The sequence below is a fragment of the Belonocnema kinseyi genome, chromosome 5 (assembly GCF_010883055.1).
Source record: "Belonocnema kinseyi isolate 2016_QV_RU_SX_M_011 chromosome 5, B_treatae_v1, whole genome shotgun sequence".
Lineage (NCBI taxonomy): Eukaryota > Metazoa > Arthropoda > Insecta > Hymenoptera > Cynipidae > Belonocnema > Belonocnema kinseyi.
The window spans coordinates 142,832,502-142,846,483 of NC_046661.1; the positions used below are offsets into that span (position 1 = coordinate 142,832,502).

General features: G+C 25.6%; 1 protein-coding gene across 1 annotated transcript in view; it reads left to right on the forward strand.

Annotated features, from left to right (window-relative positions):
- Positions 1 to 3,653: 3,653 nt before the first annotated feature.
- The window catches only part of LOC117172717 (trafficking protein particle complex subunit 8), a 46,803-nt gene continuing 36,474 nt past the window's right edge, over positions 3,654 to 13,982 (forward strand). Inside the window, exons 1-2 of the mRNA XM_033360878.1 lie at positions 3,654 to 4,178; positions 12,838 to 13,279. Coding sequence (XP_033216769.1) covers positions 4,022 to 4,178; positions 12,838 to 13,279 — 599 coding nt within the window. The 5' untranslated portion in view covers positions 3,654 to 4,021. The remainder of the gene's footprint in view (positions 4,179 to 12,837; positions 13,280 to 13,982) is intronic.

The window sequence follows — 13,982 nt, forward strand, 5'->3', positions numbered from 1 at the left end:
TCCTGAGTTATAAAAACCGTCTTTTCTTTCGCACTTTCAGTTAATTGAATGTGTAAATAACCATGTGACAAATCTAAAATGGCAAAAAACTTGGTGCCATGTAATTGATCTAGACCGTCATCGATATTTAAGAGAGGGAAGTTTGTTCGAATTGTCATCTGGTTTAATCGCCGATAGTCGACAACCAGACGCGGTGATCCATCTGCTTTAGTAACTAAAAAGCACGGGCTAGCAAAGGGTGAATTTGTTTCTTTAGCTAAACCGACTCGTTTATATTCTCCTATAAAATCTATCATTGGTTCACGTTCCGATTAACGCAAATTATATGGCTTCGCAGAAAACGGTTCCGACCCTTCTTTTAAAATTATGTCCATTTCCAGGACATCTGTACGTCCTAACTCCCATAAATTTTTAGCAATTGCTCGACGTTTAGAATTTAAAAGATCAATAATCTCTTTTGATTCGGCCTCAGATAATGATTCGTGTATTTGTACCTCAGATTTGTTAACTGGCTCAAATCTATGTTTTATTTCTGGAATTTCTTTTATTGTCAAAATCTTATCTGCAAGAATTTTCCCTTTTGATAACTTAACCTCTTTATCAATTATATTTTCATAAGGCAACATTAATTCACAATCACCGACTAGTACATTAATAAAATGAATTGATCCCGGGTGAATACTAACTTTTTCGTTAACAGTTGGTCTTAACTCTTAATTATTTCAATTTCGGAAAGGATATTTTAAAGCCTTCAGATCATTTAAACGAGCTTCCTGGACCTTTAAAAATATCTACCTGAGTGCCTGCGGAAAATTTCTCTGAGCTTCTTTGACCTAAAGAATTTTTAGTATATACTCAAAGATTCTTTTCGGTAGGGCTCCAACATTAAAATATTTTGAAGAAGATTGTCAAGGTCGAGGTATGTTTGTGATGCTATTATGGAACTCGTATCACTAGACAACAGTCCAACTGCAAGTTGAGTCTTGGTTTCAGTCAAGCTAAATTCCAATTCTTTGCAGAGTCGAACCTTCTCAAAAAAGTATTCTCGAACATCTTCTCCAGGTCGCTGACATCGCTGTTCCATTGCCTTCCATTTTTCAGTTAAAGATTTTTCAACCGTAAAAGCAGCTTTAATTTGCTGACTGAATTGAGTCCAATTTTAAATGGTATCAATTCAACTCAGATACCAGTTTCTTGCTGCTTTCTTTAGGTGCGCTCTTGCTGTTTTAAAAGCTACAGCCTCAGTCCAACGATGTAACGTAGCAGTGGATTCCAACTGCTTCAACCACGCTCTTGCTTCTGAAGATCCTTCCAGTCCAGTGAAGTCCATAATATTATGCGACAAGTCCGGAAGAACATTGTAATGAAATGTTTCGGGCTGCTTCTTCTGTGACAAATTTTGCAGTAGTGTCGCGTTTTGATCCAAAAGTCTAGTCTAACTCCTAGGACTTGCGACATATTTTGCTGAAAATCTCCCTGAAACTCATTTCTATGTTGCGAAATTTGATTTGTGACATATAAAACTGGGCTGCTTAGATCTCTGGGTTGAACATTGTTATTCAGCGGCTGCTGATTCTGTAGAGGATTGAAACGTCTTGATCGTCTATTCTCTTGACCTTCCGTGTTCTTTTGATTTGACCAACCAAGCCAATCAGGAGATGTAGTTAATCCTCCAACTGCTCCTTGTTGATCCATTCCCACTATTCACTATTTTTTTTTTTTAATTACTATTCTCGGAAATATCTAATTGATTCTCACATATAAAATAGAAATATCAATTTACGGAACACGCGAGAACAATCGAGAACCTTTTTTTTTATCATGGCGTTCGATACCACGTTCTTTTGTTTTTATTGATTTGCTTGGTTACCGGAATTTTTCCAAGTTTTCCGATTTTCGCGGGTTCGCGCTACTCAAAAAAAAGAATCTTATTTAGTGGAAATGGGCCAAGAGTTCAATCTAAGTTAACTTGAATTGAACTAATCTTGAATTAACGCGTAAACTGACACAATGAAAAATCCACACGTTAGATTGTTTATGTAAATTTTAATAAATGTAACAAATATAAGTAATACAGTAAAACATTACGACCACTTGGCCTAAACTTTCGACTCTTTAGCCAAAAATCTCGGCCCGCGATCCGACTCAACAGCTTCGCAATTCTACACTCACGTTCAACTATTTTATATCAACTCAACGCTATCTAGCAACCTTGTATAAAATAGAACTATGTATGTATTTTTCTAACACATCTTAGATTTGAATTTGAATGAAAAGTAAAATATGGTTCTTAAAGTTTATTGTCGAAAACAAATTAACAATATTATTAATGGAATGTAAAAAAAACCCGGAGTAAATTAGAATAGTAAAACAAAGATGTTAAAACATTGATGATATTTACATCTTGGACGTTTTATAACATTATAATTTATATTTGTTCCTCTGAAAATCAGTTTTTTTTCACCAATTTGAATTATTTAATAAACTATTTTTAATGTTCTTTACATATTTTTTTGCTATATGTTCATTAATAAAAATTTAATTCAATTTCAATTAGATTTTTCTCATTATATTGAATAGTGTAAGTACTCGCTAAACCCTCAAATATTAAGCTTGAACTTGTATACTATTAAAATTTTTTTCACAAAACTATTTACATATTTTATTGGTTTAAATATTATTTGCTGCGTTTTTAGATATAATAAAAGATTATATTTAACTTTTTATTCATATTCAAATCTAATATTCCACTTTACCAAGTTTATTGAGTGACGTTTTAATTCATGTTCTCGATTAGCATTTATATACATCGCTTGGAAAATTGTTTTGAAACATAAAATGAGTAACATTCTTTTTATTTCAATTTTTTTTACGAAAATAACATTTTGTTTATTAATTTTTTTTTTTTAAAAGTGGTCTACTCCTATTGCTTACAATGCAAAAACAGGGAGTGATGGAACAACTAGCACCGCGCTGAAGATATTAGGAACTAACCAGCTTAGGACACTAAGGGATCGCCATTTTGTTTTCAGATGCACAGGGCTGATACAACTACCTGGATTCTGATATCATCTATACAGGCTCTGGACACTAGTATAGGAAACCGCGGTCACTTATATTTCTGATACTGTTTTGCGGGCTGGTTAGATGGCTCTGTCGGTCGCTCCCCCCTTCACGTCGCTCAGGGGCCACACTTGAATCTATCTCTCTCACTCCTTTACTGTTTACCAAATCACAACTGTCAAATGTGTTGAGTCATTGTGTTTGTTTGTGGTGTCCAGTGCTGTCAGAAAAATACTTCAACCAATACATGAATCATCTTCTTATTTCTTCGAAACAATTTTTCTAATGGAAAAACCAATAGAAAAAGCAAACAGAAATACATAAATAATTAACTAACCAATTCTTTATATATTTCTATTTGTTTCTTCTATTAGTTTTTCAATTTATAAGTTTTTAAATTAAATCATCTAGAAATCATCTGGATATAATCTCAAGCATCTTTTATCTTATCTTAAAAACCTGCGGGCATGTTAGATGGCGCCACAGTCGAATATACGCGACCGCTTCTAAAGCATTGAGTTACCAGAGCCTGCATCTATAGTACATACTTCATGGGCAAAATGAATTCTATGAATTCTATTTCTATATAACCTCAAAATTGAACCTGTCAAAACCTGTAGAGACGAAAGGGCCGAAATTGTGAACAATGAATCAAGAATATCAAAAACATGACTTTCTTTTTTTAAATCCTAAACACATTGTTTAAAAATCTATTGATTTTTCAATTAAGCGAGGGGTTTAAACCCCCTGCTAGAACAATGACAACTGTCGATTGAATGTCAAATTCTCAGATGTCTGCACGGCAGTCGGTTTTCTGGATTTCGTGTTTTGTGCCTTGTATGGTAGACGGAGTGTGATCGTGAAAGAAATGTAGCAATCCAAATCATTCTTTGATCAAACCAACTCAATCAAGTAGAATTCTATTCGCAGGCATCGCGGAAATTAAATAGGAAATACGATGGCACAGTGCAAGTTAACCCCTCGGGAGTTCATCGTGAATACATTTTCACCTCAAGTAGCCGCAGTTTGCTCGAACAATGCCGAAGCAACTTGTCAAAAGAACAATTTATCATTTATTGAACTCCTTCAGCCTTTTTGTAGGCTCAACAGCGAAGGTATGTTATTTTTTTCTACTTCAATCTTTATTATTATTTTTACGATACGCCCATATTTCCCCGACTTTAATATTCTGTTTTAATGAAAAAAAAATTTTGGAATAAAAATTAATAATTGAGTCAAGATAAGCCATAATTTGAATTTTTTTCTCTAACGAGCAGAGGTTATGTAGTTGTTTTTAATTAAAGAGTAGATTTTCAAAAAATGTATGCACCGATATTATCAATTTTTTTTTTACTTTTACCCTATTTTTTAAAAAAGTAAAGTGAATTTTTAAAACAGAAAATATATTTAGAGTTAACCGGGAATTCGCTTCTGATTATTTTGATAATTTTCGCCAATTTAGAACAATTGTTTCTGCTTGGATCTGATTTTGTACACTTTTATCTAGACTTTACAAAAGAAAGAATCTTTACTTTTTTCTATTATAAGAAAGCCTTTTTGCAATTTTTTTCTTTGTGAGATTTTTATTGTGACTTAATTTTGATAATCGAATTGATAATATTCCAGACATAAAAAAACATTTGTTTGTTTAAAATATTTCAAAACCATTTTTTTTTCAAAAAGAAAAAAGAAAAGAAAGTACTTCAAGCAGTTTTTATAGCTTTTCTGAATTATATTAGAAAATTTTGTTACTATTTGCGGTTAAAAGTTAAACTCTTTCGTTAAAAAATATGTAAAATTGTTGAAAATAATTTTTTTTTTTTTTACTGAAAATTTAACTTCGAATAAAAAATTCAACTAGTTCGAAAATTCATTTGCTTCGTAAAAAATTCGCCTTTTTATAGAAAGTTAATCTTTATGGTTGAAAATTCATCAGTTTGGTTGAAATTTAATTTCTATAACTGAAAATTTAACTGTTGCATTTTTTGTTTAAAATTGTTCTTTTCTTGTTAAAAATACAACAATTTAGCTGAAAAATGGTCTTTTTTTTTACTAAAAATTCAACTATTTCGTTGGAAATTCACGTATTTGGTTTTAAAAAAATCGATTTTTTTGTGAAAAAAATTATATTTTTTTTAAGTTTATTCTTCTAGGTTAAAAATTCTCCTTTTCAGTAAAAATTCAATTAATTAAGTGAAATATTTTATCATCTTAGTTAAAAATTTATCTTTAAGTTGGAAACGAAATTTTCTGGTTAAAAGATAAACTCTTTTGATAAAAATTAATTTTTTTTTGGTTCAAGGTTCATCGTTTGAATTAAAAATTCATTTTTTTGGTTTAAAAATGAGCCGATTGATTGAAAACTTATTTTTTATTTGGATGTTTTTTGGTTGAAAATTCTTTTCTTTTTAACTGAAACGAAAAACTAATAATATAATTGAATATTCCACAATTTCAGTTAAAAATTCATCTCTTTAGTTGCACATTTATTTATTTTTTATTAAAAATTGAATTACTTAACTTTTGGTTGAAAAATTCTTTTTTTTTAGTTGAAAATTCGTCTTTTTGGTAGAAATTGATCTTCTTGGTTGAAAATTAATCTTTTTAGCCAAAAATTCAATTATTTTAGTTAAATATTCATCATTTCAGTTAAAAATTCGTTTTTCTCATTTAAAATTCAACTATTCCAGTTAAATATTTACAATTTTTATGGAAAATTTATCAATTTGTTTGAACCTTTTTTTCATTTTTTTTCTCATTGAGGATTATACTTTAAACTGAAAATTTAACTATTCTATTTTTGGTTGAAAATTGATATTTTTTATTTCAAAATTAAGCTGATTTCAAATTTATTTATTTTTGGAACATTCGACTTTTTTTGGAAAAAATTAGTTTCATCAGTTTGGTTGAAAATTAATTTCTACAACTTGAAATTTAACTGTAAAACTTTTTGTGAAGAAATTGATCTTTTCTAGTTCAAAAATTATCAATTTGGCTGATAATTTGTCTTTTTTAATTATTAATAAAAATACTGCGTCGAAAATTCACGTATTTTGTTAAAAAATCGACTTTTTGATTTTTTAAATCAACTTTTTCTTTTAATGTTAATCTTCTTTTTGGTGAAAAATTTAAGTATTTTAATTAAATATTGAATCATGTTGGTTAAAAATTCGTCTTTCAGGTTTGAAATGAAATTTTTTGGTTTGAAGTTAAACTCTTTATTTAAAAATCAACTTTTTTTATGTAAAATTGAATTTTTTATTTGAAAATTCTTCGTTTTTAGTAAAAATTTCATCTTGGATAATAATGGAAAATATTTAACTTTCTAAAAAAAATGTGTCATTTCTTTATTAAAAATTCATCTGTTTGAGTACAAGTTTAATCTTTTTTGAATAAAAATGCAACTTATTTGGTCGAAAATTGAACTATTTTTCAAAAATTCATCCCTTTTGGTTGCAAAAAATTGGTCTTTTTGCTTTGAAAAGTCCATTTTTTCCGTAGAAACTTATTTTTTGTTAAGAAATTCATATTTTGAAAAGTCAATTGAAATATTTTTTTGATGAAGATTCAACTATAAAAAAAATTTATAAAAATTCATCTGTTTTAAGATAAACTTCATATTTTTTTGGTAAAAGGGCAACTATTTGGTAGAGAGTTCAAGAATTTATTTGAAAAGTAATTTTTTTTTGTTAAAAATTCGTCTTTTTGGATTGAGAATTCGTTTTTTTTTTCTTAGAAACTTATTTCTGGTTTAAAAATTCATATTTTGATCCTGAAAAATCAACTGAAATTATTTTTAGCAGCAAAAACTATTTCTTCAAAATTTATCTTTTCGATTTAAAAGTTCATCTGTAATAGTAGAAATTTGATCTTTTTTTGATAAAAATGCAACTGTTTGGTTGAAAATTCAACAATTTCTTAATCGAAAACTCTAAAAAATTTTTCTTTTTTTTTTTAATTCAAATATTTCCTAGAAAATTGACTTGTTTAAAACTCATATTTTGATGCTAAAAACTCAAATAACAATTATTTTGGGATGAAAAATTAACTTTTTTTTCTTCCTCCTTATTTCTTTTTTTTTTTTTGAAGAGGGAATTGTTGAATTCATAATTTTAATTGAAAATTCATCTCTACTTGAAAATGTAACTGCTTTGTTAAAAATCAATTTTTTTAACTAAAAATTTAACTATTCCGTTAGAAAATTATTTTTTACAGAACAATTAAGCATTCTATTTTTGGTTAAAAAGGTATATTTTCTTGATCAAAATTTAACAATTTGGTTGAAAATTTAGCATTTTATTTGAAAATTCACCAGTTTGGTTGCAAGTTATTTTTTTCAATTGAAAATTTAATCCTTCCACTTTGAATTAGAAATTTACCTTTTCTAGTTGAAAAATTTAAAAATTCGAATGTAAATTTGTCTTTTTTAATTGAAATACATTTATTTCTTTAAAACATACAGTATTTTATTATTTTTTAAACGACTTTTTTATGGTAAAAAAACATTTTTTTTGGCAGAAAATTATTTGTTTCTTTGAAAGTTAATATCATTTTTTAAAAATTATTTTTGTTGTTGAAAATTTCAGTGTTCCAGTTTAATATTCGTAATTTTAATTGAAAATTTATTTCTGGTTAAAAATGTAACTGCTTTGTTAAAAATTAATGTTTTAAACTAAAAATTTAACGATACCAGTAGGAAATTCGAAAACTCTAAGGTTTTGTTGAAAATTCAACTATTTCATAAAAATGTTACTTTTTTAAAGCTCATATTTTGATGTTGAAAACTCAAATAACAATTATTTTGGGATGAAAATTCCGCTATTTTTTTAGTGTCTTTTTTATTTGAAAATTAATCTGTTTTAGTAAAAATTTTATCTTTCTTAGATAAAAATGCAGTTTTTTATTAAAAAATACATTAATTTCATATTCGAAAACTCTAATGTTTTGTTGAAAATGCAACTATTTCATATAAAATTTACTTGTTTAAAATTCATATTTCGATGTGGAAAACTCAACTAACAATTAATTTTGATAAAAATTAGATTTTTTTTTAAATTTGTATTTTTTATTTGAAATACCGTCTGTTTTAGTAGAAACAAAAAAGGCGAATTTTTCACCATGTATATAAATTTCCGAAAAACTAATTTAATTTCTCAATAAAAATATCAATTTTCCACTAAATTAGTTGAATATTCATCCAAAAAATATACATTTTCAACCAAAAATATAATTTTTAATTTTTCTGTTAAAAATCTAATTCGTAAAAAAAAAGATTTTCAGCAAATTAGTTAAATTTTCAAATGAAGTAGTCAAATTTTTAGTTAAAAAAATTAATTTTCAACAAAGCAGTTACATTTTCAAGTAGAGATGAATTTTCAATTAAAATTATGAATTCAATAATTCTCTGTTCCAAGTAAGAATACATGAGAATTAAATGAATAAAATGTAATAAATTCATTTTTGCAGAAAATTTCCACCAGAAAAGTTGTTTTTTTTTTAAACAAAATATGTAGGTTTTCAACGAAAAGAACTAATTTTTAATTTAAAGTGACAAACTTAGATCCGAATTGTTACATTTTCAACTAGAAAAGGTTAAAATTTTCAGTTGAAAAAAATTAACTTTCAACCAAACTGATAAATTTTTAACTAAAATCATGAATTTTCAACTGAAAAACTGGAATTTTATACTTACCAAAAAGAGGAATTTTCAACAAATAAAATTAATTTTCTATAAAAATAGATTAATTTTCACAAATTATATGAATTTTCAAAAAAACAGTTTAATTTTTAAATAAAAAATATAAATTTCAAACTAAATAGTTGTAGTTTCATCAAAAAAATATACATTTTAAACCAAAAAAAGAATGGTTAATTTTTCTATTAAAAATATAATTTTTAATAACAAAAAATATATATAATTTTAGCAAAATAGTTCAATTTTCTAACAGAATAGTTAAATTTTTCACTTAAAAAATTGATTTTCAACAATGCAGTTACGTTTTCAACCAGAGATGAAAATTCAATTAAATTTATGAATTCTTTCAAGTCGCAAAAAATGAGGAGTAAGAAATAAAAACGTGATAAATCCATTTTTTGAAAAAAATGTGAAAATGATTATTTCTATATATATAACAAAATTATTGGAAAAAAAAAGTTTAATTTAAAAAAAATGTTACCTTTGTTCGATAAGATGTGACCGCTTGGTTGAAAATTCAACAATTTCTTTGACGAAAAATTTAATGTTTGGTTAAAAATGCAACTATTTCATAGAAAATTTAATTGTTTAAAATTCATATTTTGATGTTGAAAACCCAATCAACAATTATTTTGGGATGAAAATTTACCTGTTGTTTTTTAAATTGTCTTTTTAATTTGGCAATTAATCTCTTTTAGTAAAAATTTCATCTTAGATAAAAAGGCTTTTGGTTGAAATTTTAACAATTTCTTATTTAAAAACTATATTTTGTTGAAAAATTTTCTATTTCATAGAAATTTTATTTTTTTAAAGCTCATATTTTGATGTTGAAAACTCAAATAACAAGTATTTGGGATGAAAATTTATTATAGAAATTTATCTGTTTTAGTAAAAAAATTCATCTTCCTTAGATAAAAATGCAGTTTTTTTATTAAAAAATACAACAATTTCTTGTTCGAAAATTCTAATGTTTTGTTGATAATTCAACAGTTTCATATAAAATTTACTTGTTTAAAATTCATATTTCGGTGTTGAAAACGCAACTAACAATTAATTTGGATGAAATTCATTTTTTTTTTTTTTTAATTTTTCTTTTTTACTTGAAAAATGTATCTCTTTTAGTAGAAATTTCATTTTTTTAAAAATAGAAATGCAACTGTTTGGTGGAAAATTGTAGGTAAAAATGAAGCTTTTTTTTTGCTGAAAAATTGTCTTTTTGATTTAAAAATTCATCTTTTTTAGTAGAAATTTCATCTTTCTTGGATAAAAATGCAACTGTTTGGATGAAATTCAAACAATTTTTTAGTCAAAAGCTCTAATTTTTTTTTGAAAATGCAACTATTTTATAGAAAATTTAATTGTTTAAAACTCATATTTTGGTGTTGGAAACTCAACTAAAAATTAATTTGGTTGAAAATTCAAATTTTTTTAAATTTGTCATTTTTATTTGAAAATTCATATGTTTTAGTAGAAATTTCAAACAATTTCTTATTAGAAAATTCTAATGTTTTGTTGAAAATTCAACAGTTTCATATAAAATTTACTTGTTTAAAATTCATATTTTGGTGTTGAAAACTTAACTAACAACTATTTTGGAATAAAGATTCAACTGTTTTTTGTTAAATTGTCTTTTTTATTTTAAAAATGTATCTCTTTTAGTAGAAATTTTATTATTCTTGAAATAAAATACAACTGTTTGATTGAAAATTCAACTGTTTAGTTATAAATTCAACTATTTTGTAGAAAAAATTACTTGTTTAAAATTCATCTTTTGGTGCTGAAAAGTCGACGGAAATCAATTGTAGATAAAAATTCAACTTTTTTTTGTTAAAGAATTGTCTTTTTGTTTTAAAAATTTATTTATCTTAGTAGAAAGTGTACCTTTGTTGGATAAAATGTAACCACTTGGTTGAAAATTCAACAATTCTGTTAAAATTTCATCCTTTTTGTTTGAAAATTCAACTATTTTATAGAAAATTTACTTGTTTAAAAATCATACTTTAGCTATCATACTATTTTTTTGAAAACTGAACTATTTCGTAGAAAATTTACTTTTTGTTTAAAATTTCTATTTTGGTGTTGAAAAGTAAACTGAAGTATTTTCTGAATTAAAGTTTCACTTACAAAAAATTTTTTTTTACAAATTCATCTGTTTTAGTACAAAATTTATCTTTTTTGGATAAAAATGCAACTAGTTGGTAGAGAATTTAACTATATTGTTAAAAATTCTTCCTTTTTGGTTGAAAAAGTTCGTCTTTTTGGATTAACAATTCAAATATTTTATTAAAAACTTTTTTTTTTGTTACAAAAATTCAATTTTTGATGTTACTGAATGTTCTGGAATCTTATTTGGATGAAAACTCAACTTTTTTGGTAAAAAGAAATGATTTTGCTTCACGATAAATTTTATATTTTTTGATAAAAATGTATCTATTTTCTAGAGATAAATTAAAAAAAAATTAGATTAATTTTCAAACAAAAAGATACATTTTAAAATGCAAATTTTGTAAAATTTTTTATCCCAAATGATGAATTTTCAACATAAATTATGAATCTTCAACTGCAAGCGTAGTTGAATTTTATGCAAAAATATAAGTTTTCAACTAAAACAATGAATTTTCAACAACAAAAATTGATTTTTACTAGAAAAAGATAAATTGTCAACAAAAACTGAAATAATTACGGTTTAACTCAAAAAATCAATTTTCAACAAAAAAAAACTAATTTTTAAATAAAAAAGATCTTCATTTTATAATCAAAAATTGAATAAATAAATTTTGAGTGAAAAAATACTTGTTCAATCAAAGAGATGAATTTTTACCTGAAATTATGGAATATTCAACTGGAACAAAAGTTACATTTTTAGTTCAAAAGAAATTCTTTTGCTTTAAGATAAATTTAATATTTTTCGATAAAAATGTAACTATTTGCTAGAGAATTCAACAATTTTGTTAAAAAGTCATTCTTTTTTGTTAAAAAATCGTCTTTTTGGATCGAAAATTCAATCTTTTTCGTAGAAAATTATTTCTTGTTAAAAAATTTATAGTTTGGTCGTGAAAACTCGACTAAAATCTTATTCAACAGAAAATTCAACTATTTTTTTGAAAATTGATCTTTTTGATTAAAAAACGTTCTTCTTTTCTTGATAATTAAATTAATTTGTTTAAAACATTTGGTTGACTCGCTTTTTTAAGAAATCACTTTTTTTGTTAAAGATTTCTATTTTAAGTTGAAAAGTTATATCGTTGATTAAAAGTTTAATTATCTTGTTATAAATCAATCTTTTTTAATTGAAAATTCAACTACTTGGGTCAAATTTAAACTACATTGTGATTTTTTTTTATTGTAGGCTTATGTCTGGTTAAAAATTTAACTGTTTAGTGGAAAATACTTCCTTTTTTTTGGTTTAGAATTAATATTTTAAAATTGATATTGTTTAGTTGAAAAATCGCGTTTTTTTCGTAAAAAAATTATTTTATAGTTTGAAATTTCCTTTTTTTCGTAAAAATGCATCAGTTTCGTGGAAAATTAACTTTTTGTTGAACAGTGAATTTTTTTAAAGAAAATTTGTCTTCTGGTTTGAAGGTTCAATAATTTAAGTAAATTTTTATTTATTTTTTGAGTGAGAAATCTTTATTTGTTGGAAATTCGTCTTTTTGGTTTTAAAATTATTTTCTTTTGTTGTATACATTTCATTCTTTTTTTATTTAATTATAAACTATGACACTTTTTCATTGGCAATTTGTCTTTTTCGTTTGAATATTCAATTATTTTGTTAAAGAGTTATCTTTTAAAGTAGAAAAACCTTTTTTTTTTGTTTTAAATAAATTAATATATTTGAAAATTTTAAATTTGTATATGAATAACTGTAATGCCTGAATATGTCTGAGCTATAAAATCAATTATATTTAACCGCTGATATAACCTGAACAATAAAAATATTGATAAAAATCATACATTCCCCTAAATTGCCTAAAATTCTTTTAAATTCTCCTAAATTTTGTCATATTCTCGGTTATATAATCTGAACTTAAATTCTCAGGAATTGAAGAACTCTGGTAAGAATATAAAATTTTCAGGACATATAAAGGATCCGCAGGGAAGTACTGTGGCAGTGCGCTCCCTCCAAATATCAGTTCGAGATGTGAACGCAACTCCACCAGAGCCATCACTGGCTAGAAAAATGCTGAACGAAACTGTCAGTTCGTCATTCACTGAACGAACAACAGTAGTTCACACCGGCTCAATTGATCTCAACATCCCGGTATCGATTCCCTGGTTCGAGGCCTGGAGAGAAACATTTCTCAATGTTCAATATCCCTCTGATCATGAATTCACGAAACATTTTCTTGCCTGCATGATCGTGGTCTCGACTTCTGACGATGATCCTCTGGAAACGATTCAACAAATGGCCACTAAATTAAATCAAACCATCCCGGGGAAACTGCCCAAATGGTTCAACAATAATGTTCTCAGATACTACATTTTAATCCACGATGCTCATCAGGACAATAAAAAAAAGTAGATATACTTTATTTTTATTGAAAATTACACTATTTAGTTAAAAATTTTAATATTTTCAGGGTGCCGACTTAACAGGAAATGACCGGGGATTTATGTTATTTTTTTATTTTTTTTACCGGGAATTTACTTTTGATCTTAGTAAAATTCAAGGTTTTATTATTTAAGTAATTTTAGTCAAACCTTTTGCCACTTTTTGCTTTTTGAATTTTGAATTTATTCTTTTGAAATTTGAATTCATCCTCAATTGGGACATGAATTACATTTTTTAAGAATAATAAAATAAAAGAAAAATTAACTAATCTATTTTGGGTTGAAACTGGAATCTTTTGGATAAAAATTCTACTTTTTGGTTGAAAATTTGACAATTCGAATATAAGTTTGTCTTTTTTCATTGAAAATTCATCTTTCAGGATAAAAATGAACTTGCTTGATTGAAGAATGTCTTTTTCTTAAGTTTTAATTAAGTAATTTGGATTATTTTAAAAGATTACAAAGACATTTTTCAATTATTTAATAATTTAACTATTTACATCAATTCCATTTTTTAAGAATAATAAAATAAAAGAAAAATTAACTAATCTATTTTGGGTTGAAAATTGTATCTTTTGGATAAAAATTCTACTTTTTGGTTGAAAATTGACCTTTTCGAGTTGAAAATTTGACAATTCGAATATAAGTTTCTCTTTTTTCATGGAAAATT